The 26,770-nt window shown below is 47.2% G+C and overlaps 1 protein-coding gene across 5 annotated transcripts in view; it reads left to right on the forward strand.

Annotated features, from left to right (window-relative positions):
* The window catches only part of LOC140431041 (oxysterol-binding protein-related protein 8-like), a 224,053-nt gene that overhangs the window by 134,088 nt on the left and 63,195 nt on the right, over positions 1–26,770 (forward strand). For 3 of the 5 annotated variants that reach the window (XM_072518948.1, XM_072518950.1, XM_072518947.1), the window contains exons 4-7: positions 1,904–1,984; positions 5,599–5,700; positions 6,664–6,867; positions 13,809–13,893. In XM_072518948.1, coding sequence (XP_072375049.1) covers positions 1,904–1,984; positions 5,599–5,700; positions 6,664–6,867; positions 13,809–13,893 — 472 coding nt within the window. Of the gene's footprint in view, positions 1–1,901; positions 1,985–5,574; positions 5,701–6,663; positions 6,868–13,808; positions 13,894–26,770 lie in introns of those variants that run through there. The other 2 variants (XM_072518951.1, XM_072518949.1) reach the window with 2 other exon arrangements.

Consider the following 26,770-nt stretch of genomic DNA (forward strand, 5'->3'; position numbering starts at 1 on the left):
CAACTTGAATCTTGACACCTCCAAGCTCGGAATATGTTTCTACTCATGATAACAATCTCATGTCTCCTGGAAAATGTGTGAGGCTGTTGATGTAAGCCTGTTTGTAATTCCCTGCTGTCAAAAGGCTGCCAGTAATCACTGTCTCAGTTCAGACATGAAGGATGGGTGAGGTTAAAAAAAGAGCATTCAGGCACCAGCTGATCCATTGGCCGTCACCATCACAAGGCAGTCTGCAGCCAAATCAATTCACTCTGCGTGACATCAAAAAAACGGTTGAGCACGCTGGATACAGAAAAGGTTATGGGCCTGACAACATACCAGCTACAAAGCTGAAAATTTGTGCTCCAGAAGTACCCATGCCTCTATCCAACTTGTACCTCTCCAGTTACAGCACTGCAACCCACACAATGGAGTGTAAAAATGCCTTGTCCAAGCAAGGTTATTCCTATCAGCACAATGAATTCCTCATCAACCTATTTTCAGTCATCAGCAAAGTGATAGAAGGGGTCATTGGCAGTGCTGTCAAGTGCCACTTACCAATGACCTGTTTAGAAATGTTCAGTTTGAGTTCCACCAGGACCACTTGGCTCCTGAACTCATCACAGCCTTCATTTAACTGTGTGCAAAAAAGCTGATGTCCAGATGTAGTGAGAGATAATGCCTTTGACATCAAGACACCATTTGAAGTCAATGACAATCAGTGGGGAAACTCCCTAGGGGCTAGAGTTAAACCTAGCACAAAGGAAGCTCTTTGTGATTGTTGGAGGCCAAACATCTCAACCCAGGACATTATTGTAGGAGTTTGTCAGGCCTAAACCCAATCATCTTCAGCTGCTTCATCTATGACTTTGCTGCTTCATATGATCTTCCCTCCATCATAAAGTCAAAAATAGGGATGTCCAATATGATTACACAATGTTCAGTTCCATTCGCAACTCCTCAGATAATATAGCATGGGCACATTCAGGCTTGGGTTGAGATGTGGCAACTAACATTCACACCACACAAATCCCAGCCAATGTCCATCTCAACAAGAGGTAGTCTAACTGCCTTCCCTTGACATTCAATGGCATTACTAACATTGAATACCTCACCGACACCATTCGCCTCACCGTCACCATTGATCAGAAACTTAACTGGACCAATCACAACAGTTACTGTGGCTACAAGAACATATCAGAGGCTGGAAATTCTGGAGCTTGTAACTCACCATCTGAACCCCAAAAGCCTGTCCACTGTCTACAAAGCAAAATTGAGGAGTGTGATGGAATACTTTCCACTTGCCTGGATGAGTACGCCTCCAACAACATTTAAGAAGCTTGACACCATTCGGGATAAAGCAACCCATTTGATCAGTCTCCTCATACGTTATCCTTAGATATTGAGTCCTTCCACCAGCAGCACTCACTGCAGCAGTATGTACCATCTAATAGATGGACTGCAGCAACTCACTATGGCTTTTTCAGCAGCAACATCCATGACTTCTGCCACCCTGAAGGACCAAGGCAGGGGGCGCTTGGGAACACCACCACCTGAAAGTTCCCCTCCAAGCCACATACCATCCAAACTTGGAAATATATCCCATTCCTTCATTGTCACTGGGTCAGTATCCTGGAATTCTCTCTCTAACAGCACTAAGGAAGTATGACCACGTGACTGTCGTAGTTTAAGAAGAAGGTGGCTCCCTAATGTTCGTCTCTCTCTCTCTTTCTCCGGGGCAGTTAGGGATGGCCAATAAATGCTGAATTTGCCAGCAATGGCCACGTGCTGTGAATGAATAAGTGAAAAGCTTGTCATGCCCACCAACAATAGCAAAAAACTGGCCCTGATTGGGCTTAGCTGTAATGTCCAGTTTCCCAGTGTGGTGAAGCAGTGTTAATTGAGTGTCCCACATTTCTTTCAGTCTGATTCCAAGCTATACAACGGTTACAACAAAGACTCTGTATCCCACATCTCTAAACTCAACAAGAAGGAAAATTTGAAGGTACGTGTCTCCAGGTGACAATGCAGCAGCAAAAAGTGGCTCTGCGTAACTTCTTTCACTGTTTCCCAGCTTTTGAGACGGAATCATTGATTTCTTGTTTGTATCAAAATAATCAGTTGTTCTGACATCAGCTCCACAAAGTAGTCATGTGTTAGATTCAGCATCAGATCAGTCTCTCAAAATTATGACTTTCATATCGCCATGCCCCTTACTAAAACGTGTAGTGAAATCTGCACATTCCTTATTGTACCATTCTCTGATAGTACAAAGAGAAGTGCAGCTGAGAAAGGCTTTTCAGCCTATTCAGTTCATCTTTCCTTCCATTAAAACCTACAAACCTCTTCAGAACATTTTCCGATTCAGCCTGGAATTAGTGATTTAAGCAGCATCCTTGTCAGATTTTAAGAGGAAGCTAATCAGGTTTTTAAAGGAATAGGGAAACAGGAGAGGCACATGGAATTAGGACTACTGTGGACATAATAAACAGACAAGTTGGGCCAAATAGCCTGTTTTTCGATGGTGATTGCCGTGTTATCTATGTAACTCTGATATGCCCCACATTCTGCAGCAGAACACATTCCAAAAGTTATTAACCTTTTGTAATTAATTCTCATGGGTCTTCTAAAGTTGTACATTTTAATATACCCTGCAGTCTACTATTCTTCATACTTCAAACCTCTCACTGTAATAATGTGGGGTGGCACGGTAGCACAGTGGTTAGCACTGTTGCTTCACAGCGCCAGAGACCCGGGTTCGATTCCTGGCTTGGGTTATTGTCCATGCGGAGTCTGCACATTCTCCCCGTGTCTACGTGGGTTTCCTCCGGGTGCTCCAGTTTCCTCCCACAAGTCCCGAAAGACGTGCTGGTTAGGTGAATTGGACATTCTGAATTCTCCCTCACTGTACCCGAACAGGCGGCGAAGTGTGGCAACTAGGGGATTTTCACAGTAACTTCATTGCAGTGTTAATGTAAGCCTACTTGTGACACTAATAATGATTATCATATTATTATTAATATTGTTTACAATATCTTGTGCTTCTCACTCAGGATCATATCATTCTCCTCCAAAACCTCTACATCGTCATCCAGCTACACTCGCCTGTTTCCATTCTTATCTATCGTAGTCAGAGCATCACCTGCAGTGCCTTTCCTTCCCACTCCTAGGTAGTCATCTCTGGCATCCTCCCCGGAGTCTATCCTTGGTCCCCTCTTATTTCTCAACTATATGCTGCCCCTCTGCAAATCATCGGAGAAAGGAATGTCAGTTTCCATCAATCTGACATCCAGCTTGACCTAACCACAATGGGCTGGATTCACTGTTTTTGAGCAAGTGCGGAGGATCTATGGCATTTTACGTCAAAAAACTCAGCGCCGCCCCCTCACCAATCCTGCGACGGGTGAAGGGCTAGCAGCCGATCCGCGTAAAACTCCCGGCTCCCACGATAAAAACAGCTGGAGAATGGCCGGATCTGTGGCTGTGCATGTGCTCGACGGAGACCTGCAGTGGTCGCGCCGTAAAACATGGCGTCGGCCGTGCGCAGACCCGACCTGCGAGATAGTGCCCTCCTGGCCACCCCTCCCACCAGTCCCCCCAGCTCTGGCAGAAGCCCCCCCGCCCAGCAGCACGGCTCCCGCCCGACTGTGGTGCCGCTGGACACGGTCCGCAGCCGCCATGCTAGGTTCCTGACCGCTGTGACCACACATCAACCGCACGGTCTGGAACACGGCCCATTGGGGACGGAGCACCAGGGGAGGGACTTCAGGTGGCACGCTATGGCCGCCGCAATGGCGTGCGGCGCAATGATGCCATTTTGGAGGAACCTTAAGGAACCTGCGTCAAACAGGCGCCGCCCCTGATTTTGGCGTCTAAAGGGATTCGCCGGCTGATCGCCGATTACGAAATTGGCGTCGGGGAACAGTGAATCCCGCCACATGACTTTTGACCCCTCCACTAGACTGCTTTTCCGACATCCATTGCCAGCTGAACTGAAATTTCCCCCAAAATTTAATTTTGGAAAATCAAAGCCAGGGGGCTGGATTCTTCATTTCAGCGGCTAAGTGCCGGCTCAAATGGAGAATCTGCAGGCGTTTCACCATATCAAAATCGGCACCGAACCCTCACCGATTCCGGTGAGGGGCTAGCAGCGGCGCCGGGTGAAACTCCCAGCTCCCGCCCGAAAACAGCCAGAGAATGGCTGTGTCCATGGCCGTGCATGGGCACAGCAACGACCTGCAGGGGTCGCGCCACACAATATGGCGCCAGCCGTACGTGGACCCAAACCGCCATCCGCCACCCCATAGGCCACCCTCTGGCCACCCCCCACCAGTTCCCCCCCAGCCCTCGCAGAAGCTCCCCCCCCCCCCCCCGGCCAGCGGCACAGATCCCGGCCGAGTGTGGCGGTGCTGGAAACCTATTTGGGGGGAGCATCACGGGAGAGCCTGCCGATGATGCGCCACCGCCGTTGCAATGGCGCACAACGCGATTATGCCACTTCCGAGGGGGCGGAGCATGGCTGACCGGCGTCAACAGGCGCCAGCCCCGATTTGGGCATCGGAGTGGATTCTCTGCCCCATTGCCGATTACGATATTGGCGTCTGGCATCGTAGAATCCCACCCATTGTCTTTAGTCCTCACCACAAACTTCAGCTTCACCTCTTTACCTGACAACTATCTGAGGCTGAACTAGCTGTTCGTCACCTTGGTGCCATTATTGATCTTGAACTGAGCACCCAACCACATATTGGTGTCATCATGAAAACCATCAATGTCCATCTCTGTGACTTTGCCCAACATCATCCTAACCTTTGGTTAGCTACTGCTAAAACCCTCATTGATGCTTTTGTTACTTCTCGACCTGACCATTCTAACACCTGTCCAGCTGGTCTCCCATGTTCAATCCACTATAAAGTTGAGGTAATTCAAAACTCTGATGCCTGTGTTCCAGCTCACATCAAATCCTATTCCGATTCACGCATCATGTGTATCAGCTCTCCAACATTGGCTCCCAGTTTCACAATGTCGCGCTTTAAAAATTCTCATCCTCCTTTTCAAATCCCGCTATGGCCTCTCCCCTCCCTACCTCTGTAATGTCCTCCTGCCCAACATTCCTCATGGAATACCTGCGCTCATCTAATTCTGGCCTCTTGAGAACCCCAAATTTAATTGTTTCACCATGGTGGCTGTATTTGCAGTTGTCTGGACTCTAAGCTCTGGAATTCCCCCCCTAAAATTCTCCTCCTGTCTACTTCACTTTCCACCTTTAAGAAACTCCTTAAAATCTACTTATTTGACCAACCATGTAGGATGATTGTGGGATCTTGTTCTGTACAAATTGTCTGCTGCATCCTCCTATAACAGATATGAAGTGCCTTGGAATGTCCTGAAGACATTAAATTCCCTGTGTAAATGCAAGGCCTTTCTCTAAAAATTAGGTTGCCTTTTCATTAATGGAAGATTCTGAAATAATGCCTGAACGTGTTTCTTCAAAATCCTTTTAAACATTCATTGGTTAAATATTCTCCAGTGACTCTCGCTGTCGAGTGTATTCCAAAGTGGTTCTTTGTGATTAACTGTTTAATTCACCAGCAGGGGTGGATTCTATATTTTAAATAGGTTCAAAAGAAAAATTACAGACAGGAGAAGAAGAGGGCCAGCAAGGAGATGCTCAGTGCTTTGAAGGACCCTACTGTGGTTGTGATGGAAGATTGGCTGAAGGTATGTTGGTGTTCAAATCCATCAAAATAATTCAACTGACTGCCAACCAATTCGGCTAGTTAACTCCATAGTCATCCAAACCATTGAAGTTCAAATCTATCTTCAGTTAACTCAGGCACTCAGTCCCTCCTAAATTACGATTACAACAGTTCATAATAGATGCTGCGAACACTTCGACCAACTTAACTAACAGTCACCAAAGTCATCAGTGTTCAAGCCCAGCACAGCTTCAACTGAAAGTAGTTGTGATTTACCCCACTCAAAAGCCAACTCTTATCAACTGAGTGTCTCTTTTTCTTTGTCATTATATTTTCCCTCCCAGCTGTTCCACACAGGTTCTGGTAAATGTAGGTGGCAGAAGGTTGGGTGTAGCACTGAAGAAATATTTACAGAAGAAATATTCACAGGTTACATAAAGGCTGCCAGGGGTCAAGACATGAACACTCTTTCTGTGACCTCCCCCTCTATTCTGCCACCATATGGTAGTACGTATGCAGTAATGTTTTGTTACAATTTTCATTCTATTTTTCATTGCAACTCCTCTTGCTGACACACCTGCAGGACCTGAGGTAGGTAAAGGGAAAGTTGCTGCATAATACACTTCATGTATGAAGTGGTGATGTAAAGAAGGAACATGTGGTCATTGTTCCTGCCTGGTGATCAGTGAAGGACCCTGCTATGAATTAACTGCAGGTATAAGCCCCAAAAAAGGATTTGCTGTGATTAAATAGATTCACTTCCATTACACTTCAAGGCCTGAATGAAGCAAATTGCCATTCATTCTATCTGAGCCAAGTAACAGAGTCAAATTTGTTTTTATATTCTTATTCTTGCATCAATGCTCATTTGTCAAGCGCGGGAAGATTAACCTCTGCAGTTAGGTCCAGTACGTTGTTTCAAAATTTCATATTCTCAATTTCTTTGTACTGATTGAAGAGCGATGACCCACAATCTTGATTGCAGATCCGAGGTACTCTGAAGAGCTGGACCAAATTCTGGTGTGTGCTCAAACCTGGCGTTCTGCTTATTTACAAAACAGCCAGCAACGGTCAATGGGTGGGGACCATCCTTCTCAACACCTGCGAGCTCATCGAAAGACCCTCCAAAAAGGATGGCTTCTGTTTCAAACTATTTCATCCTCTGGATCAATCCATCTGGGCAGTGAAGGTAATGTATGTCCAGTGTTCCAGAGATTCGAGGTCTTTCTTGAAATAGAAAGAACAGAGGAGTGGGCATCCAACGCCAAAGAACTAGTTAATCAAAAATCTACAATGCGTATAATCCATATATATTTAGGAGTAAATGCATTCTCTTATTGTTGAACGAGAAAATAAATAAATATGAGCACAATTTATGCAAACGTTTGCTTGATATTGCAACTCTGAAAAAGGTGGGAAACGACATTCATGAGTCCTATCAGTGAATTGTGGAGAGGGGTCAAATTGTCACATCACCAATCTTTATAAAGTAGCACGTTATAAGGAGAAAGTTGACTTCCATTGGATGGCTAGACAGAATCATAGAATTTACAGTGCAGAAGGAGACCATTCAGCTCATCGAGTCTGCACCGGCCCTTGGAAAGATCACCCTACCCAAGCCCACACCTCCACCCTATCTCCGTAACCCAGTAACCCCACCCAACCTTTTTTTGACACTAAGAGCAATTTAGCATGGCCAATCCACCTAACCTGCACATCTTTGGACTGTAGGAGGAAACCCACGCAGACGCTGGGAGAACGTGCAGACTCCACACAGACAGTGACCCAAGCCGGGAATCGAACCTGGGATCCTGGAGCTGTGAAGCAACAATGCTAACCACTGTGCTACCCCAAATAAGTAGGGAAGGGAATATCCCAACAGAACCAATAATGGAGGGAAGTGAAAATACAGAAATATTTGGAAAATATATGGGGAAATAGGAAAATAGGGTTGAATAAATACTTCTTTCTGAGAGTACAATTCTGGTTACATACAATTTGATGCTGTTGAAAAGCCAAAGCATGGCTAAATTGCATGATCTGTACTATATGTCATATGCATGTGAATTGAAACTATATGCATACTCTTAACATGAAGTATCAGCTCTCCCAACCTGGACATGGGTAGCAGCATCCACTTTGGTGCATTGCAGTATAACTGGCATTGTGCATCAAGACTCACACATCATGACGCATCCAGTTTTATTGTTTATTTGAGGATTAGTTTCATGCCATGGACACAATAATATTACTTTGCTAGTATTTGCAACAGTTTTGCAAGAGTCTTGGCTCTGAATACAGTGGAAACTACCATGTTGTGAAACACATTCAACCTCACCAGTGCCAACAGCTGAATAACCACGTGTTAGTTTTCTGAAAGACCATAAATTCAGACACCTGCAGTCTGGGGGAGATCTGCACAAGCCAGATTGACAAAATTACATCAATGCCCTAGAATCTCAGGCTTGATATCTGGCTGGAAAAAAAATAGCAGTAGTTGTTTACATTGTTGCTTCAGCACTTCTGCCTTCTCCGATAGCTATGGAAAAACAATGTATGAGTTGGGACTTGCATCGACCTGAAGCAGCACTGCAAATTCCTTCACTTTACTGTACTGCTACCAATGCCAAGGCATTGACAGTGACAGTACTTGAAAATAAGACCACAATAAAAGGTCGTGCCAGAATAGAAGTACAACAAATCTCTGTCATATGAGTCATCCTGTTTTTGGCCCTTTTGAAGAGAGCTGTTCAGAGCTATTCAGAAGTCAGACTAACATATCTCCCAGTTTGAGTGCTGATTGAGCAGTTGCCATTTGGGATAACCACCATCGATTCAACAGGCAAATTAGATCACCTCAGAATGGCTATATCTCCAGAGAAAATCATGCTCCTAGCACTATATAAGAACAAAGAAAATTACAGCATAGGAACATGCCCTACGGCCCTCCCAGCCTGCGCCGATCCAGATCCTTTATCTAAACCTGTCACCTATTTTCCAAGGATCTACTTCCCTCTGTTCCCCGTCCGTTCATATATCTGTCTAGATGCATTTTGAATGATGCTATTGTGCCCGCCTCTACCACCTCCGCTGGCAAAGCGTTCCAGGCACCCACCACCCTCTGCGTAAAAAACTTTCCACGCACATCTCCCTTAAACTTTCCCGCTCTCACCTTGAAATCGTGACCCCCTTGTAATTGACACCCCCACTCTTGGAAAAAGCTTGTTGCTATCCACCCTGTCCATACCTCTCATAATTTTGTAGACCTCAATCAGGTCCCCCCTCAACCTCCGTCTTTCCAACGAAAACAATCCTAATCTACTCAACCTTTCTTCATAGCTAGCACGCTCCATACCAGGCAACATCCTGGTGAACCTCCTCTGCACCCTCTCTAAAGCATTCACATCCTTCTGGTAATGTGGCGACCAGAACTGCACGCAGTATTCCAAATGTGGCGTAACCAAAGTCCTAGACAACTGTAACATGACCTGCCGACTCTTGTACTCAATACCCCGTCCGATGAAGGCAAGCATGCTGTATGCCTTCTTGACCACTCTATCGACCTGCGTTGCCACCTTCAGGGTACAATGGACCTGAACTCCCAGATCTCTCTGTACATCAATTTTTCCCAGGACTCTTCCATTGACCGTATGGTCCGCTCTTGAATTAGATCTTCCAAAATGCATCACCTCGCATTTGCCTGGATTGAACTCCATCTGCCATTTCTCTGCCCAACTCTCCAATCTATTTATATTTTGCTGTATTCTCTGACAGTCCTCCTCGCTATCTGCAACTCCACCAATCTTAGTATCATCTGCAAACTTGCTAATCAGGCCACCTATACCTTTGTCCAGATCATTTATGTATATCACAAACAACAGTGGTCCGAGCACGGATCCCTGTGGAACACCACTAGTCACCTTTCTCCATTATGAGACACTCCCTTCCACCACTACTCTCTGTCTCCTGTTGCCCAGCCAGTTCTTTATCCATCTAGCTAGTACACCCTGAACCCCATACGACTTCACTTTTTCCATCAACCTGCCATGGGAAACTTTATCAAACGCCTTACTGAAGTCCATGTCTATGACATCTACAGCCCTTCCCTCATCAATTAACGTTGTCACTTCCTCAAAGAATTCTATTAGGTTTGTAAGACATGACCTTCCCTGCACAAAACCATGCTGCCTATCACTGATAAGTCTATTTTCTTCCAAATGTGAATAGATCCTATCCCTCAGTATCTTCTCCAACAGTTTGCCTACCACTGACGTCAAGCTCACGGGTCTATAATTCCCTGGATTATCCCTGCTACCCTTCTTTAAAAAAAGGGACAAGATTAGCAATTCTCCAGTCCTCTGGGACCTCACCCATGCTCAAGGATGCTGCAAAGATATCTGTTAAGGCCCCAGCTATTTCTTTCCTCGCTTCCCTCAGTAACCTGGGATAGATCCCATCCGGACCTGGGGACTTGTCCACCTTAATGCCTTTTAGGATACCCAAAACTTCCCCCTTCCTTATGCCGACTTGACCTAGAGTATTTAAACATCCATCCATAGCCTCAACATCCGTCATGCCCCTCTCCTTGGTGAATACCGACGCAAAGTACTCATTAAGAATCTCACCCATTTCCTCTAACTCCACGCATAAATTCCCTCTTTTGTCTTGTGAGTGGGCCAATCCTTTCTCTAGTTACCCTCTTTGCTCCTTATATACAAATAAAAGGCTTTGGGATTTTCCTTAACCCTGTTAGCCAAAGATATTTCATGACCCCTTTTAGCCCTCTTTATTGCGCGTTTGAGATTTGACCTACTTTCCCGATATTCCTCCAAAGCTTCATCAGTTTTAAGTCGCCTAGATCTTATGTCTGCTTCCTTTTTCATCTTAGCTAGTCTCACAATTCCACCCCTCATCCATGGTTCCCTAATCTTGCCATTTCTATCCCTCATTTTCACAGGGACATGCCTGTCCTGCACTCTAATCAACCTTTCCTTAAAAGACTCCCACATTTCAAATGTGGATTTACCCTTAAAGAGCTGCTGCCAATCCACATTCCCTAGCTCCTGCCGAATTTTGTTATACTTGGCCTTTCCCCAATTTAGCACTCTTTCTTTAGGACCACTCTCGTCTTTGTCCATGAGTATTCTAAAACTTGCAGAATTGTGATCGCTATTCCCAAAGTAATCACCGACTGAAACTTCAATCACCTGGCCGGGATCATTCCCCAATACCAGGTCCAGTATGGCCCCTTCCCGAGTTGGACTATTTACATACTGCTCTAAAAAAACTCTCCTGGATGCTCCTTACAAATTCTGCTCCATCTACGCCTCCAACACTACATGAGTCCCATTCAATGCTGGGGAAGTTAAAATCTCCCATCACGACCACCCTATTGGTCCTACATTTTTCTATAATCTGTCTACATATTTGTACCTCTACTTCACGCTCGCTTTTGGGAGGCCTGTAGTAAAGTCCCAACAATGTTATTGCACCCTTCCTATTTCTTAGCTCTACCCATACTGCCTCAGTGCTCGAATCCTCCATCGTGCCCTCCTTAATCATAGCTGTGATATCATCTCTGACCAGTAATGCAACTCCTCCACCCCTTTTACCTCCCTCTCTATCCCTCCTGAAGCATCTATGCCCTGGGATATTTAGTTGCCAGTCTTGCCCTTCCCTCAACCAAGTCTCCGTAATACCAGTAACATCATATTTCCAGGTACTAATCCAAGCCTTAAATTCATCTGCCTTACCTGCTACACTTCTTGCATTGAAACAAATGCACCTCAGACCACCTGTCCCTTTGCGTTCATCATCTCTTCCTTGTCTACTCTTCCCCTTAGTCACATTGAGTTTATTATCTAGTACCTTACTGGCTTTAGTTGCTGCCTCTTTACTGACCTCTAACTTCCTAATCTAGTTCCCATCCCCCTGCCACATTAGTTTAAAACCTCCCCAACAGTTGTAGCAAAAGCACTCCCTAGGACATTGGTTCAAGTCCTGCCCAGGTGTAGACCATCCGATTTGTAATGGTCCCACCGCCCCCAGAACCGGTTCCAATGTTCCAAAAATCTGAATCCCTCCCTCCTGCACCATCTCTCAAGCCACGTATTCATTCTGACTATTCTTGAATTTCTACTCTGACTGTCTCGTGGCACTGGTAGCAATCCTGAGATTACTACCTTTGAGGTCCTACTTTTTAGTTTAACTCCTAACTCAATAAATTCTGATTGTCGGACTTCATCCCATTTTGTACCTATATCGTTGGTGCCTATATGCACCATGACAACTGGCTGTTCACCCTCCCCCTTCAGTATGTCCTGCAGCCGATCTGAGACATCCCTGACCCGTGCACCCGGGAGGCAACATACCATTCGGGAGTCTCGTTTTCGACCACAGAAACGCCTGCCTACTCCCCTTTCGATTGAATCCCCTATTACTATAGCCCTGCCAGTCTTTTTCCCGCCCTTCTGTGCAGCAGAGCCAGCCAAGGTGCCATGAGCCTGGCTACTACTGTTTTCCCCTGGTGAGTCATCTCCCCCAACAGTATCCAAAACGGTATACCTGTTTTGGAGGGAGATGACCGCAGGGGACACCTGCACTGCCTTCCTGCTCTTTCTCTGCCTTTTGGTCACCCATTCCCTGTCTCCCTCACCAACCCTAATCTGTGGTGTGACCAACTCACTGAACGTGCTGTCCACGACCTCCTCAGCATCGCGGATGCTCCAAAGTGAGTCCATCCCCAGCTCCAGAGCCGCCATGTGGTCTAACAGGAGTTGCAGCTGGACACACTTCCCGTACATGAAGGAGTCGGGGGCATCGGCCGCGTCCCTGAACTCCCACATTGAGCATGAGGAGCATAACACGGGTCTGGGATCTCCTGCCATTTTTACACTTTACCTTAACTGATTACAAATATAATATCAAATAATGAATAAGTGAAAGGAATAAGGCTTTTACTTACCAATCACAATACTTATCAACCCAGGAAGAGTTAAATTTCTCCCAGCTACTTACCTACCCGAAAGACCCCTGGCCACTGCTCCCGCCGACAATCTGAAGGCCACTTCTCCTGCAAGTTAAGTTTTTAAAGGGTAAACTTACCTTCCCGACAGACCCCTGGCCACTGCTCCCGCCGAATGTCTGAAGCTATAACTTGCGGATAAAAGAAAAAGAAAAGAGAGAGCTTACCTGATATTCACTCACCCCCTTATGCTAGAGGAGGTGGAAGGGTGGGAGACACTACAAGTGTACTGTCTCGGGTTTAGCAACCGGCCAACTTAAATAGAGGTAAAAATCATACACTTAAGCACCTACCTGATTCCCAAGTTGCACTCTGGCTCCCTCTCTCTCTCCCGCTCCCAGAAATGAAGGCCGCTGGAACCTGGGGGCAAGTTTAAACAAGTACCTGAATCCCAAGCTGCACTCGCTGCGCTCCGGCTCCCACTCTTTCTCCCGCTCCGAAAAATGAAGGCCGCTGGAACCTGGGGGCAAGTTTAAACACCTACCTGAAACCCAAGCTACACTCGCTGCGCTCCGGCTCCCTCTCTCTCTCCCGCTCCCGGAAATGAAGGCCGCTGGAACCTGGGGGCAAGTTTAAACACCTACCTGAATCCCAAGCTGCACTCGCTGCGCTCCGGCTCCCACTCTTTCTCCCGCTCCGAAAAATGAAGGCCGCTGGAACCTGGGGGCAAGTTTAAACACCTACCTGAAACCCAAGCTACACTCGCTGCGCTCCGGCTCCCTCTCTCTCTCCCGCTCCCGGAAATGAAGGACGCTGGAACCTGGGGGCAAGTTTAAACACGTACCTGAAACCCAAGCTGCACTCGCTGCGCTCCGGCTCCCTCTCTCTCTCCCGCTCCGAGAAATGAAGGCCGCTGGAACCTGGGGACAAGTTTAAACACCTACCTGAAACCCAAGCTGCACTCGCTGCACTCCAGCTCCCTCTCTCTCGCCCGCTCCCGGAAAAAATAAGGTGTCAGAGGAAACTTCAACCCACACCTACTTGTCCCAAAGGGAAGTTAATTACTGATTGATGTTTGTGGCCGACTCACTGCACAATGTCAACCAACACTCCTTTTCTCCAAAGTCACTTATTCTTATATTAACTTTAGGCCTTGTCTTTTTCAGGGTCCGAAAGGTGAGAACGTGGGATCGATAACACAACCTCTGCCCAGTAGTTACCTGATCTTCCGAGCTGCCTCCGAGTCGGATGGTGAGCTAATGTCTCGCATGTTTCTGCCTGTGAGATGGTGAGAATGAATTTAGATGGTACACAGTAGAGTAGGGTGGAAATGAGAATTAAAATTTACACCTGGAGGAATGCAAGCTTTATACCCGGAAACGCTAGCATCACAGTAACTCTCTTGTCCGAGTTACTCCACAGTTATGCATTGTAACGCTGAGAAAACCAGGATGCATTATCCGAGAGGAGTATTCTTAACTACAAGATGTCATTATGTGTTCATCATCTTCAGGAAAATAAGGTTCTCTGGAGAAACCTTTACAAAGCAAGGTTTATCCTTCTCCATAACACTAACCCATTAAATGGTAGGGGAAGAACTGCAATGGTCACTTTATTTTATTCCTTCATGGGACGTGAGTTGCAGGCAAAGGCCAGTATTTAGTGTACATTCCTAATTTCTCTTGAACTGATAGAGTCCATATGGTGAGGGTGTTCCCACAGTGCTGTTAGGTAGGGAGTTCTAGAATTTCGATCCAGCAGAAATGAAGGAACAGTGATATTTCCCCAAGCCAGGATGGTGTGTCATAGAGGGGAAGCTGCAGATGGTGCTGTTCCAATGTGCCTGCTGCCTTTGTCGCTCTAAGCGGCAGTGGTTGCAGGTTTGGGACATGGTGTCAAAGAAGCTTTGGCAAGTTGCTGCAGAAACTCTTGTGGATAGTATACACTGCATGCCAGTGGCGGAGGGAGTGAATGTTTAAGATGGTGGATTGGATGCTAATCAAGTGGGCAGCTTTGTCTTGTACTCACAACAGTGACACTATAAGTACAGTCAAAAAAGATATGCTTAATTGTTGCAGAAAATAGTGACTAGAGAATTGTTGTCTTTTCCACCCCTCACCCTCCTCCCTCTCTCAGTCGTGTTCTTAGTTTAATCAAATAATGCACAAATTCCATTTGAAATATTCATTTCCCTGATAACCTAATGGGGAAGTGCAACAACCCATGTTGAACTGAGTTGTAAGGTACAAATTACGGTGATTAATGTTCCTATTCATTATACAACAGGGGGGTTGACCTTTTTTATTGAAATTGGTGATGTTTCTATTAAATAAGTGGAAAAAGGAATTTAATACAAGTGCAAACATATGGGGCGGGATTCTGCCGTAATCGGCGGGGCGGGCAACTTCGGCGGGAAGGAGTGGCGTGAACTACTCCGGCGTCGGGCCGCCCCAAAGGTGTGGAATCCTCCACATCTTCAGGGGCTAGGCCGGCCCCGGAGTGGTTATGGCCGTGCCGACCGGCGGGGAAGGGGCTTGGCGCCACGCCAACCGGAGCCGAAGGGCCTCCGGCGGCCGGCGCGAGTTGGCGTATGCGCGGGAATGCCAGCGTGTGCTGGCGTCATCCCAGCGCATACGCAGAGGGCTTTGTCTCCGCACCGGCCATGGCGGACTGCTACAGCAGCCAGTGCGGAAGAATAGAGTGCTCCCATGGCACAGGCCCGCCCACGGATCGGTGGGCCCCGATCGTGGGCCAGGCCACCGTAGGGGCACCTCCCGGGGCCAGATCCCCCCGTGCCCCCCCGAGAACCCCGGAGGCCGCCCGCACTGCCAGGTCCCGCCGGTAAGGACCTACTCTAATTTACACCGGCGGGACCGGCAAAAAACGGGCGGCCACTCGGTCCATCGCGGGCCAGAGAATCGCCGGGGGGTAGGGGGGGCGCTGCCAGCGGCTGCCGACCGGCGCAGCGCGATTCTCACCCCCGCCAAATCCCTGGCACCGGAGAATTCAGCAGCCGGCAGGGACGGAATTCACGCCCCCCCCGCCCCTAGGGTGGGATTCTCCCTTTTGACGGCAGAGCGTTGACGCCGTCGGAGAAATTGGAGAGTTTAACGACGGCATCATTGGACCGCTACATGAAGTGATCCTTTGCCCTACAGGAGGCCAGCACGGCACTGGAGCGACCCACACTGCTCCAGCTGCCGATACCGGCCTGAAACGTGCGCCGTGGATCTGCGCATGCGCATTGCGACTGGCACAAATGCGCACTTGCGCGGTAGCTTCTTTCTCCACGCCGGCCCTGACGCAACATGGCGTAGGGTTACAGGGACCGGCGCGTAGTAAAAGAGGCCCCCACCAGGAGAGGCCGGCCCGCTGATCGGTAGGCTCCGATCACAGGCCAGGCCACAGTGGAGGACCCCCCCCGAAGTCGGGCCCCCCTACCAGGCCGCCCCCGTCAGGATGGACGCTGAGGTCCTGCCGGGTAAGACCAGATGTGAATAGCGCCGGCGGGACTCGGGCTTTCTTGGCGGCCACTCGGCCCATCCCGGACACAGAATCGCCAAGGGGGACCACATAGAGTGACCCCTGACCGCACCGCACTGACCGTTCTGGTGCCAATGTCACTGGAGAATCGGCCGGCTGGCGTTGGGGCGGAGTTGCGCAAATCGCGCTCGGCCCGGCGATTCTCCGAACTGGCGTGGGCTGAGAGAATCCCGCGTGGGCTGAGAGAATCCCGCGTGGGCTGAGAGAATCCCGCGTGGGCTGAGAGAATCCCGCGTGGGCTGAGAGAATCCCGCGTGGGCTGAGAGAATCCCGCGTGGGCTGAGAGAATCCCGCCCAGGGTATTGGCACCATATGATAAGTACAATTTATTGAGAACAGTATTGGCCTCTACTAGGACATGGCCAAATAACCGCCGACATGAGTATCCAGCTGACTCATATGTGAGGTACCAGAGGATTGTCAGTACTTGCAAAACTGTATCTGAATCTGAATCAGCAAGGGAAAGAAAATGAAACAAACATAAGTAAACTACAAAATGCTCTTGTATTTGATAAGACATTAGCAAAAGTGACAGGATAACAGGTGAGAGATAACAAAAGAGCAGCACGGTAGCACAGCGGTTAGCACTTCCGGCTTGGGTCACTGTCTGTGCAGAGTCTGCCGTTCCCCCTGTGTCTGCGTGGGTTTCCTCCGGGTGCTCCAGTTTCTTCCCACAGGTCCCAAAAAACATACTTATGTGAATAGGACGTTCTGAATTCTCCCTCAGTGTACCTGAACAGATGCTGGAATGTGGTGACAAGGGGCTTTTCACAGTAATGTCAGTGCAGTGTTAATGTAAGCCTACTTGTGACACGAATAAAGATTATTATTAAATTAAGGAAAGAGTATGTCCAGTAAAATTTCAATGAGTCAAATCCCAAGGAAACCGCTTCCAAATTTGAGTTAGGTAGAGGTTTGTGATAGCCCACACGAATGCATTCTATATAACTCCAAATGCCTACAAACCCAGTCTTCTCAAAAACAACAGATTGAATGCCGAATGAAAAGACAGTAATGTCTTTTATAAGGCCACAAAGGAGTCCACACCGAGTAGTTCAAAGTAACTTAGTTTATTTGCAATAATTTTAGTAGATCCCAGCTGGGTCTGCCTTGCCAGTGCCTAACTGGCTGGCTTTATATACCATATATACTGGACGTTGTTTAGATGTCCCCCTCCTCCTTAATGGGAGAGCTCATATTCTGCAAGGTCCACGAGGAAGTTAATTGCCCCAACCCCGTAAGGCACTTGTGGGTTAGAACAAGTTTTTATTCAATGTGTTCACACCTACAAGGACATAACCTTGCAAAAGGCTTGGATTTTGCATTGAAAAAGGCTGGGAATTGGTTCCGGAAAATTTCCACAATCTGTTCCTGCTTAGTGAGCTGTTTTTGGATGCACAATGCAGTCCGTCATATCGCCACTGCAGTCAAATGTGCTTTTGGTGTTCTCATGTTGCAGTATGAAGTCCTGGAGTGACATCAGCCAATGTGACACTTTACCACAGGATTGGACCAGAGGTGAGAAGGTTCTGTTGTGTTGCCATGAACCACAGTAGCGGAGCCTCTTTAGAGTAGGGATAGAGAGCCATTCTCATTTTTTCTTACTGGGGAGAATGCCTATTTATTGAACTGCTCCAAAAACAAACCACTGTAAAAGAGTAGGGATTTCTTTTGTCCATCATTATGAAACACAAGGCGGAATCCCTTACTCGTTTGCAGTATTTTGCTTTCCGTGTCATGTTTTCCATAAGACCATAAGATATAGGAGTGGAAGTAAGGCCATTCGGCCCATCGAGCCCACTCCACCATTCAATCATGGCTGATTTCAACTCCATTTACCCGCTCTCTCTCCATAGCCCTTAATTCCTCGAGAAATCAAGACTTTATCAACTTCTGTCTTAAAGACACTCAACGTCCCGGCCTCCACCGCCCTCTGTGGCAATGAATTCCACAGACCCACCACTCTCTGGCTGAAGAAATTTCTCCTCATCTCTGTTCTAAAGTGACTCCCTTTTATTCTAAGGCTGTGCCCCCGGGTCCTAGTCTCCCCTGTTAATGGAAACAACTTCCCTACATCCACCCTATCTAAGCCATTCATTTTCTTGTAAGTTTCTATTAGATCTCCCCTCAACCTCCTAAACTCCAGTGAATATAATCCCAGGATCCTCAGACATTCATCGTATGTTAGGCCTACCATTCCTGGGATCATCCGTGTGAATCTCCGCTGGACCCGCTCCAGTGCCAGTATGTCCTTCCTGAGGTGTGGGGCCCAAAATTGCTCACAGTATTCTAAATGGGGCCTAACTAATGCTTTATAAAGCTTCAGAAGTACATCCCTGCTTTTATATTCCAAGCCTCTTGAGATGAATGACAACATTGCATTTGCTTTCTTAATTACGGACTCAACCTGCAAGTTTACCTTTAGAGAATCCTGGACTAGGACTCCCAAGTCCCTTTGCACTTCAGCATTATGAATTTTGTCACTGTTTAGAAAATAGTCCATGCCTCTATTCTTTTTTCCAAAGTGCAAGACCTCGCACTTGCCCACGTTGAATTTCATCAGCCATTTCTTGGACCACTCTCCTAAACTGTCTAAATCTTTCTGAAGCCTCCCCACCTCCTCCATACTACCTGCCCCTCCACCTATCTTTGTATCATCGGCAAACTTAGCCAGAATGCCCTCAGTCCCGTCATCTAGATCGTTAATATATAAAGAGAACAGCTGTGGCCCCAACACTGAACGCTGCGGGACACCACTCGTCACCGGTTGCCATTCCGAAAAAGAACCTTTTATCCCAACTCTCTGCCTTCTGCCTGACAGCCAATCGTCAATCCATGTTAGTACCTTGCCTCGAATACCATGGGCCCTTATTTTACTCAGCAGTCTCCCGTGAGGCACCTTATCAAAGGCCTTTTGGAAGTCAAGATAGATAACATCCATTGGCTCTCCTTGGTCTAACCTATTTGCTATCTCTTCAAAGAACTCTAACAGGTTTGTCAGGCACGACCTCCCCTTACTAAATCCATGCTGACTTGTCCTAATCCGACCCTGCACTTCCAAGAATTTAGAAATCTCATCCTTAACAATGGATTCTAGAATCTTGCCAACAACCGAGGTTAGGCTAATTGGCCTATAATTTTCCATCTTTTTCCTTGTTCCCATCTTGAACAGGGGGGTTACAACAGTGATTTTCCAATCCTCTGGTACTTTCCCTGACTCCAGTAACTTTTGAAACATCATCACCAACGCCTCCACTATTTCTTCAGCTATCTCCTTTGGAACTCTAGGATGTAGCCCATCTGGGCCTGGAGATTTATCAATTTTTAGACCTCTTAGTTTCTCCTTTGTGATGGCTACCATATTCAACTCTGTCCCCTGACTCTCCGGAATTGTTGGGATATTACTCATGTCTTCTACTGTGAAGACTGACGCAAAGTACTTATTCAGTTCCTCGGCTATTTCCTTGTCTCCCATCACAAAATTACCAGCGTCATTTTGGAGCGGCCCAATGTCATCTTTTGCCTCCCGTTTGTTTTTAATGTATTTATAGAAACTTTTACTATCATTTCTAATGTTACTGGCTAGCCTACCTTTTCCACTGCAAGTACCAACTGCACCTTCTCTCTGATCAAGAACACTTAACGTTCTTGCAGGTTTTGTGCCACCTTTCACAGGGAGATTTCAGTGTCAAATGATTGTTTGCCCAGCGCTCCATGATTTTGCACTCTCGTGTAGATCAACTCCACTCTGTTCGGCACAGTCATATGACAAGTTTGGCTAATCCGGAGTGCCAGTGCCAAATTCTGCCTTATCTCAGGCATGTCATTGTCCTATGGGATTTGCTATTCTGCCAGTAGGAATGGTTGACAACTTCGACATAACTGGAATTTAGTGTCTTCTGAGTTGTGATTTCACTGTAAAACTGCAAAGATTAGAGTGGGGCCTGGGAGAACAATAAAGAGCAGCAAAGAAAGATAAAAAGATAGTAACAGCTGCAAAACCGGAAGGTGAGAAGAAACTAGTGAGTGATATCAAGATTAACATATAAAGATTTTATAATTATGTTGGAAGGAAAGGGCCCTTTTTAAAACTGATACAAGTAATTTTGCAATTGCAAAAAGAAAATGATAAACTTATTGAGTAATTACTTTGTATCAATCTTTACAGTAGAGGAAGGGGATAAGGGGATAATATACCTGGCATTCCAGGTGAAACAATAATGGATAAAGGACTAAAACATTAATGCTAGAGTAAACAAGAAAACAGACTAAGAAAAAATAGCACTAAAGACTGACCAGGATCCAAGGATTTTGACCCAAAGAACATAAGAACTAGGAGCAGGAGTAGGCCATCTGGCCCCTCGAGCCTGCTCCGCCATTCATTAAAATCGTGCTGATCTTTTTGTGGGTTCAGCTCCACTTACCAGCCCGCTCACCATAACCCTTAATTCCTTTACAGTTCAAAAATCTATCTACATTTGCCTTAAAAACATTCAACGAGGTAGCCTCAACTGCTTCACTGGGCAGGGAATTGCACAGATTCACAACCCTTTGGAAGAAGTTCCTCCTCAACTCGGTCCTAAATCTGCTCCCCCTTATTTTGAGGCTATGCCCCCCACTTCTAGTATTGCCCACCAGTGGAAACAAGCTCCCTGCTTCTATCTTATTTACTCCTTTCATAATTTTGTATGTTTTAAACAAAGTGAAAAAATTGTACATGCTTTTGTTTATGATCTTCCAAAGCTTTCTCATGCAGGAATTGTTCTTTTTAAATTGGAAAATTACATAATTAAAGAAAGTTAAGAGAGAAAAAAAAACCTATTTGTCTCACATCTGTTATGGGTAAGTTTCTATTATGGGTAAGTTCCTCAGAATCTATAATTATGGACAGAGTGACTGAGCACTAAGAGAATTTTGAGCTGATTAGAAAGAACCAGCATGGATTTGTAAAACTAGTTTACTGAACCAAATTGAACTTTTCGAAGAAGTAACAAAAGTATTAGAAAACAAAACCAGGAGCAAGAGCTGATCAAGACCAGTGGGGATAAACTATGCACCAGTGGAAGAGGAGACTCAAGACCAGGAACGAGAGTTGATTGAGACCAGTGGGATAAATAGAGTTGATTGAGACCAGTGGGGATAAATAGACCAGAAGTGGAACAGGAGGACAGGAGGTTTGAGACTAGCAGTGAGTGCTGAGTGAGGCCATTTGGGATAAATTAGGATTGGGCTGGGATCCCGGACCGGATTTGAAGAAAAGCAACATCAATGAACTAGGAAGCAGGTAAGTATGATAACTGGTTGGTGAGTATTTATTTTTCTCTCTCTCCAAACTAGGGTATTGCTTTAAACCAGGAGATGGGAAATTGGGGAAGTGAGTTAATAATATGATTATTACTATAGAATAGATCTAGTGGCAATATTTAATGATTTTCCTGTCCTTAGTGCCATTTTTTAAACTTTGTTTTCATATTTACTTAATATTAATGAGTTTGAATCATTGATTCATTATTATTTTGCCGGGACTGTCAGGTGTTTTATCCATTCCCTCTCATGTAAAAACTGATTTAAAGTAATTATTCAATAAGTTTTCCATCTTTTTAAACAAGGTACTAATTAAACATTTTAAAAACTAGATTCTAAGAGAGGAAATAGAGATTTTTTTGATCATGGATTAGCAGCTGAGACCTGGGGCGGGACTCTTCAAAATGGAGGCAGAGTGTTCGCGCCGTCGTGAACGCCGTCGAGGTTCACGACGGCGCGAAACGACCCCTATCCCGACCGATTCAGGGCCCGATAATGGGCTAGGAGCGGCACCGCGTCATTTACGCGTGCCAGGCCTTGGCGCCGCATTCACGACGCGGCCAGCGCCGCATAACTGCCGTCACCCGCGTATGCGTGGTTGCCGTCCTCTCCGAGTCTGCCCCGCAAGAAGATGTCAGACGGATCTTGCGGGGCTGCGGAAGAAAGGAGGTCCTCCTTCAGAGAGGACGGCCCGACGATCGGTGGGCACCGATCGCGGGCCACACCCCATTTGAGGCCCCCCCCGGTGCAGGATGCCCCCCCTCGCAGACCGTACTGCCAGCGTTCCCGCGCTGTCCCCGCCGGCAGCGACCAGGTGTGGACGGCGCCAGGGGGAACCCGCCGTTTTTGGCTGGCCACTCGGCCCATCCGGGCCTGAGAATAGCAGGGGTGCCGGAGAATCGCCATTTTGGGTGTCTCGGGCGATTCTCCGGCCTGCGCCGCGCGGAACTCGATGGGGCCATTCTCGCCGCTTGGGAGAATCGCGGGAGGGTGTCGGACCGGCATCGCGGGAAAATTAGGCGACCCAGGCGATTCTCTCAACCAGCGTGGGAGCGGAGAATCGCGCCCCTTTTGTTTGCAATTCCATGTGAACACTTCAGGGCATATCATGGGCGAAATTCTCCGCAATCAGCGCGATGTCCGCCGACCGGTGCCAAAAACAGCGCGAATCAGTTCGGCATCGCGCCGCCCCAAAGGTGCGGAATCCTCCGCATCTTGAGCGGCCGAGCCACAATCTTGAGAGGCTAGGCCCGCGCCTGACTGATTTCCGCCCCGCCAGCTGGCGGGAAAGGCCTTTGGTGCCCCGCCAGCTGGCGTGGAAATGACATTGCCGGGCGGCGCATGCGCGGGAGCATCAGCAGCCGCTCACGGCATCCCCGCACATGCTCAGTGGAGGGGGTCTCTTCCGCCTCCGCCATGGTGGAGACCATGGCGAAGGCAGAAGGAAAAGAGTGCCCCCACGGCACAGGCCCGCCCGCGGATCGGTGGGCCCCGATCGCGGGCCAGGCCACCGTGGGGGCACCCCCCAGGGCCAGATCGCCCCCCCCCCCGGGACCCCGGAGCCCGCCCGCGCCGCCTTGTCCCGCCGGTAAGAGAGGTGGTTTAATCCACGCCGGTGGGACAGGGATTCCAGCAGCGGGACTTCGGCCCATCCGGGCCGGAGAATCGCTGGGGGGGGGCCCGCCAACCGACGCGGTGCGATTCCTGCCCCCGCCGAATATCCGGTGCCGGAGAATTCGGCAACCGGCGGGGGCGGGATTCACGCCAGCCCCCGGCGATTCTCCGACCCTCGGGGGGTCGGAAAATCCCGCCCCATGTGTCTTGGGGGAACTATGGAGCATAGTAAATGTCTCCAGTTGCTTGAGCTCAGAACTTCTGTGCTTGAGGGGAATCTGGAGTCATTGCCAAGAGGCAGGGTCTGAAGAGGGGTGGAGTCTGATTGGGGCCATGGCCTGAAGGGGCGCCATGAAGTGGGGGGGGGGGCGTCATTTGCCGGCCCCTTAGCAGGCTGTCATTTGCTTGTGAGTGGAGGCTGCTGGTACTGGTGATTTGGGGGGGGGCAGGCCTGGCGCCAAAGCGAAGTTATCGGGCCTGAAGGGAAGGCCCCAATGTCCTAATGCCAGCATTCCTCAGGGGTGGGGGGGGTTGTGGAGTTGATGCCGTTGGCAAGGGGGGGGGGCGGGGGGAGGTAGAGGTAGAGTACTGAAGCTGTGATGCCAGCGATGTGGGGGGGGGGTCACCTTATTGCCTGTTCCAAAAGGGATGGAAGGACATTCCATAACTACAGGCCAATCAGTTTAACATTCATGCTGGGTAAGGGATTTGAACCAATAATTGGAAAAAGGATTAACAGACATCTGGAGCGGGATTCTCCGACCCCCCCGCCAGGCCGGAGAATCACCGGGGGCTGATGTGAATCCCGCCCCCGCCGGTTGCCGAATTCTCCGGCACGATTGGCGCGATTCTCCGGCCCGTGATGGGCCGAAGTCCCGCTGCTGGAATGCCTGTCCTGCAGGCGAGCATCAAACCACCTCTCTTCCCGCCGGGACTAGGCGGCGCGGGCGAGCTCCGGGGTCCTGGGGGGGCGCGGGGCGAAATCCGCATCTTTGGGGCAGCCCGACGCCGGAGTAGTTCACGCCACTCTATCCCGCCGGGACCCCCCACCCCGCCAGGTAGGGGAGAATCCCGCCCCTGGAGAGGGTTGAATTCATTAAGAAGAGTCAGCACGGATTTGTAAAAGGCAGATTGTGTTTGACAAATCTAATTGATGTTTTGATGAATTAACATTTGATAAGAATAGAGTGGATGTTATCTGCATGGAATTGAAGAAAGTGTTTGACAAAGTACTACATAAAAGGCTGTTTCACAAAATGGAGGCTAACAGAATAGGAAGGTTGAATAAAATATTGGCTTAAGGATAAAAAATAGCAAGTCCAGGTAAATGGTTTATTATAAGGTCCGAAAAGGAATCCACACTGAGCCAAACAGGTTGAATCAAAAGGAAAAAGGTTTGATGCAACAGAACAAGTGTACAGAGCAGTTATTCTACTACAGGAGGCATCTCTCAGTTCACAGCCCTCTAGTTTTATACAGGATGTAAAATGGGGCACCCCGCCCCTCAGTGGGGGAATTGGGAATATTAACCCCCCAGTCTCATAACTGTCCCTTGACCTGCTTACGGTTTCATTAGTGTCCCATGACCTGCTTAACCCCAGGTTATGATATGGTTGTTTTCTGACTACAGGGTGATAGTCTTTGCTTTTTTAAAATATACATTGATATAAGAATGCAGGCTAAAATTGAAAGATTTGACAGTGGAGTGGCAAATATCTGATACTAAACTAGTCTATTTGCAAACTTGGTGTAATTTTTGATCCCAAGATGAGCTACCGAACACATCTTAGCATGACTTCTGGTCAAGCGACATCTTGATTATTGAAATTCCCGTCCTTGTTTTCAAATCCCTCTGTGACCATACTCCTCCCTTGTTCTGTAATGTCCTCCAACCCCACAAACCTCATCTAATTCTGGCTTCTTGCATATCTCCAATTTTAATCATTCCATTATTGGCTTGTCTTCAGGTGCCTACTCCTTAAGCTCAGGAATTGTTTCCCTGCACCTCTCCCTCTTTATCTCACTTTCCACTATTAAAATACTCCTTAAAACCTACCTCTTTGACAAAGCTTTTGTTCAACTGATCTAACATCTGTTTATGTGACACAATGTCATACTTTTGTGTTATAATGCTCCTGTGAAGCATCTTGGGAATTTTCATTACAGGCACTATAGAATTGTGCTGTATATATTGTGTAAAAGTCTATCTCCTGTAAAAGTTGACGCCATGACCTTTGGCCAAAAAAAACATGGTACCTGTGTGAAAATCAACCAGATTTCTGAGGGATCCAACCGTGTTGGAATTATTCATTCCTTACAATGATAGTGATGCCTGGTCAGCTCTCAACAGTGGCTAAGAGACTGGACCAGATGCCATAACTTTTTTAAGTTTTAGGATGGTGTGAAAAGGTCGGTTCGTTCCAGGGGAGATAATATAAGACATAAGGCTTGGTTATTTTATAAACAAACTTTATTGAAACAAAATAATAGAAAACAATATTTAACACTAACAGCTCTAACACTAACAGATTACATGCAGTTTCTTAACCATAACACACCAGTTTACATAAAATATCACTTTAAATAACTAAGCCAAGGCAATACTTGCATTTACAAAGCAATTTTTCTTCTGTTAGGGACATTTGTTCAGAATCCTTTTCTAAAGCCTGCCTCGGTGGCAACTTTCATGACCTCTCTGGTCGATTTCCACAGCCTTTTCTCTACCTTTATCTGTTCAAAACAGATATTTTTCTCTCTAAGCTCTGCCCAACCCCTCAAACAAAGGTTCTCCCCTGAGATGGCCACTCCCCTTTCCAACAAATAACAGAACTAAGCCATTCATATGCAACTAACCTTCCATTGACAGCCAAATAGGTCATCAGACTCTGTAATGGGCTGATGGCTGGTCAAGCAAGATTGTCCTGAATGACAATGGATCTTGAGTGGATCATCTTGGCTGAACCGGGGCATCCTGTGTATTCTCACTAACAAGGTTAATTTTGAATGGGGCAAGTCAACTCAGGCTGTGGGCATAACCCTCTGCTGCTATCAGCCTTTTCACTCAGTCAACCCTTAAATTGCCTGCTACATCTTGGACCCCATTTGTGGACCCACGTTCCTAATATCTCCCTATCATGACAACAGATATTTACTATGGTTCATTAATCTAGAGGCAATCTCCTTTAAAAACTTTTAGATTTCCTTCCAAATCCCAGCCAATCAACAAGGTTTATTTTTCCACATGATCTACCATGATGCCTTCGAGAAAGAATAACAAATATGCACTTCAATTTAACCTGGAGGAAAAAAATGGATTAACAAACATCAGCAAAATTTTATTATGACCCGTGGAAATGAAATGAAAATGAAAATCACTTATTGTCACAAGTAGGCTTCAATGAAGTTACTGTGAAAAGCCCCTAGTCATCCATCTCTACATTATCGGAGAAGTGAAGAAAAATGGTATTCCAGAATTCTATTGCTAGTGCAGGCGAGGCACAAGAATTCAACTTTTACACAAGTATATACAATAATATTTTGTTGTTGAACACCTTCCTCATTGTATTCTTGATGTTCACTTCCATTTTGTTGTCAGATCTATATTCCTCAGTAACTTAGTACTCTCTATATTCCTCAGTGTCTCTTTGACCAGTCTGGTTTAGTTCCA

The sequence above is a fragment of the Scyliorhinus torazame genome, chromosome 10 (assembly GCF_047496885.1).
Source record: "Scyliorhinus torazame isolate Kashiwa2021f chromosome 10, sScyTor2.1, whole genome shotgun sequence".
Lineage (NCBI taxonomy): Eukaryota > Metazoa > Chordata > Chondrichthyes > Carcharhiniformes > Scyliorhinidae > Scyliorhinus > Scyliorhinus torazame.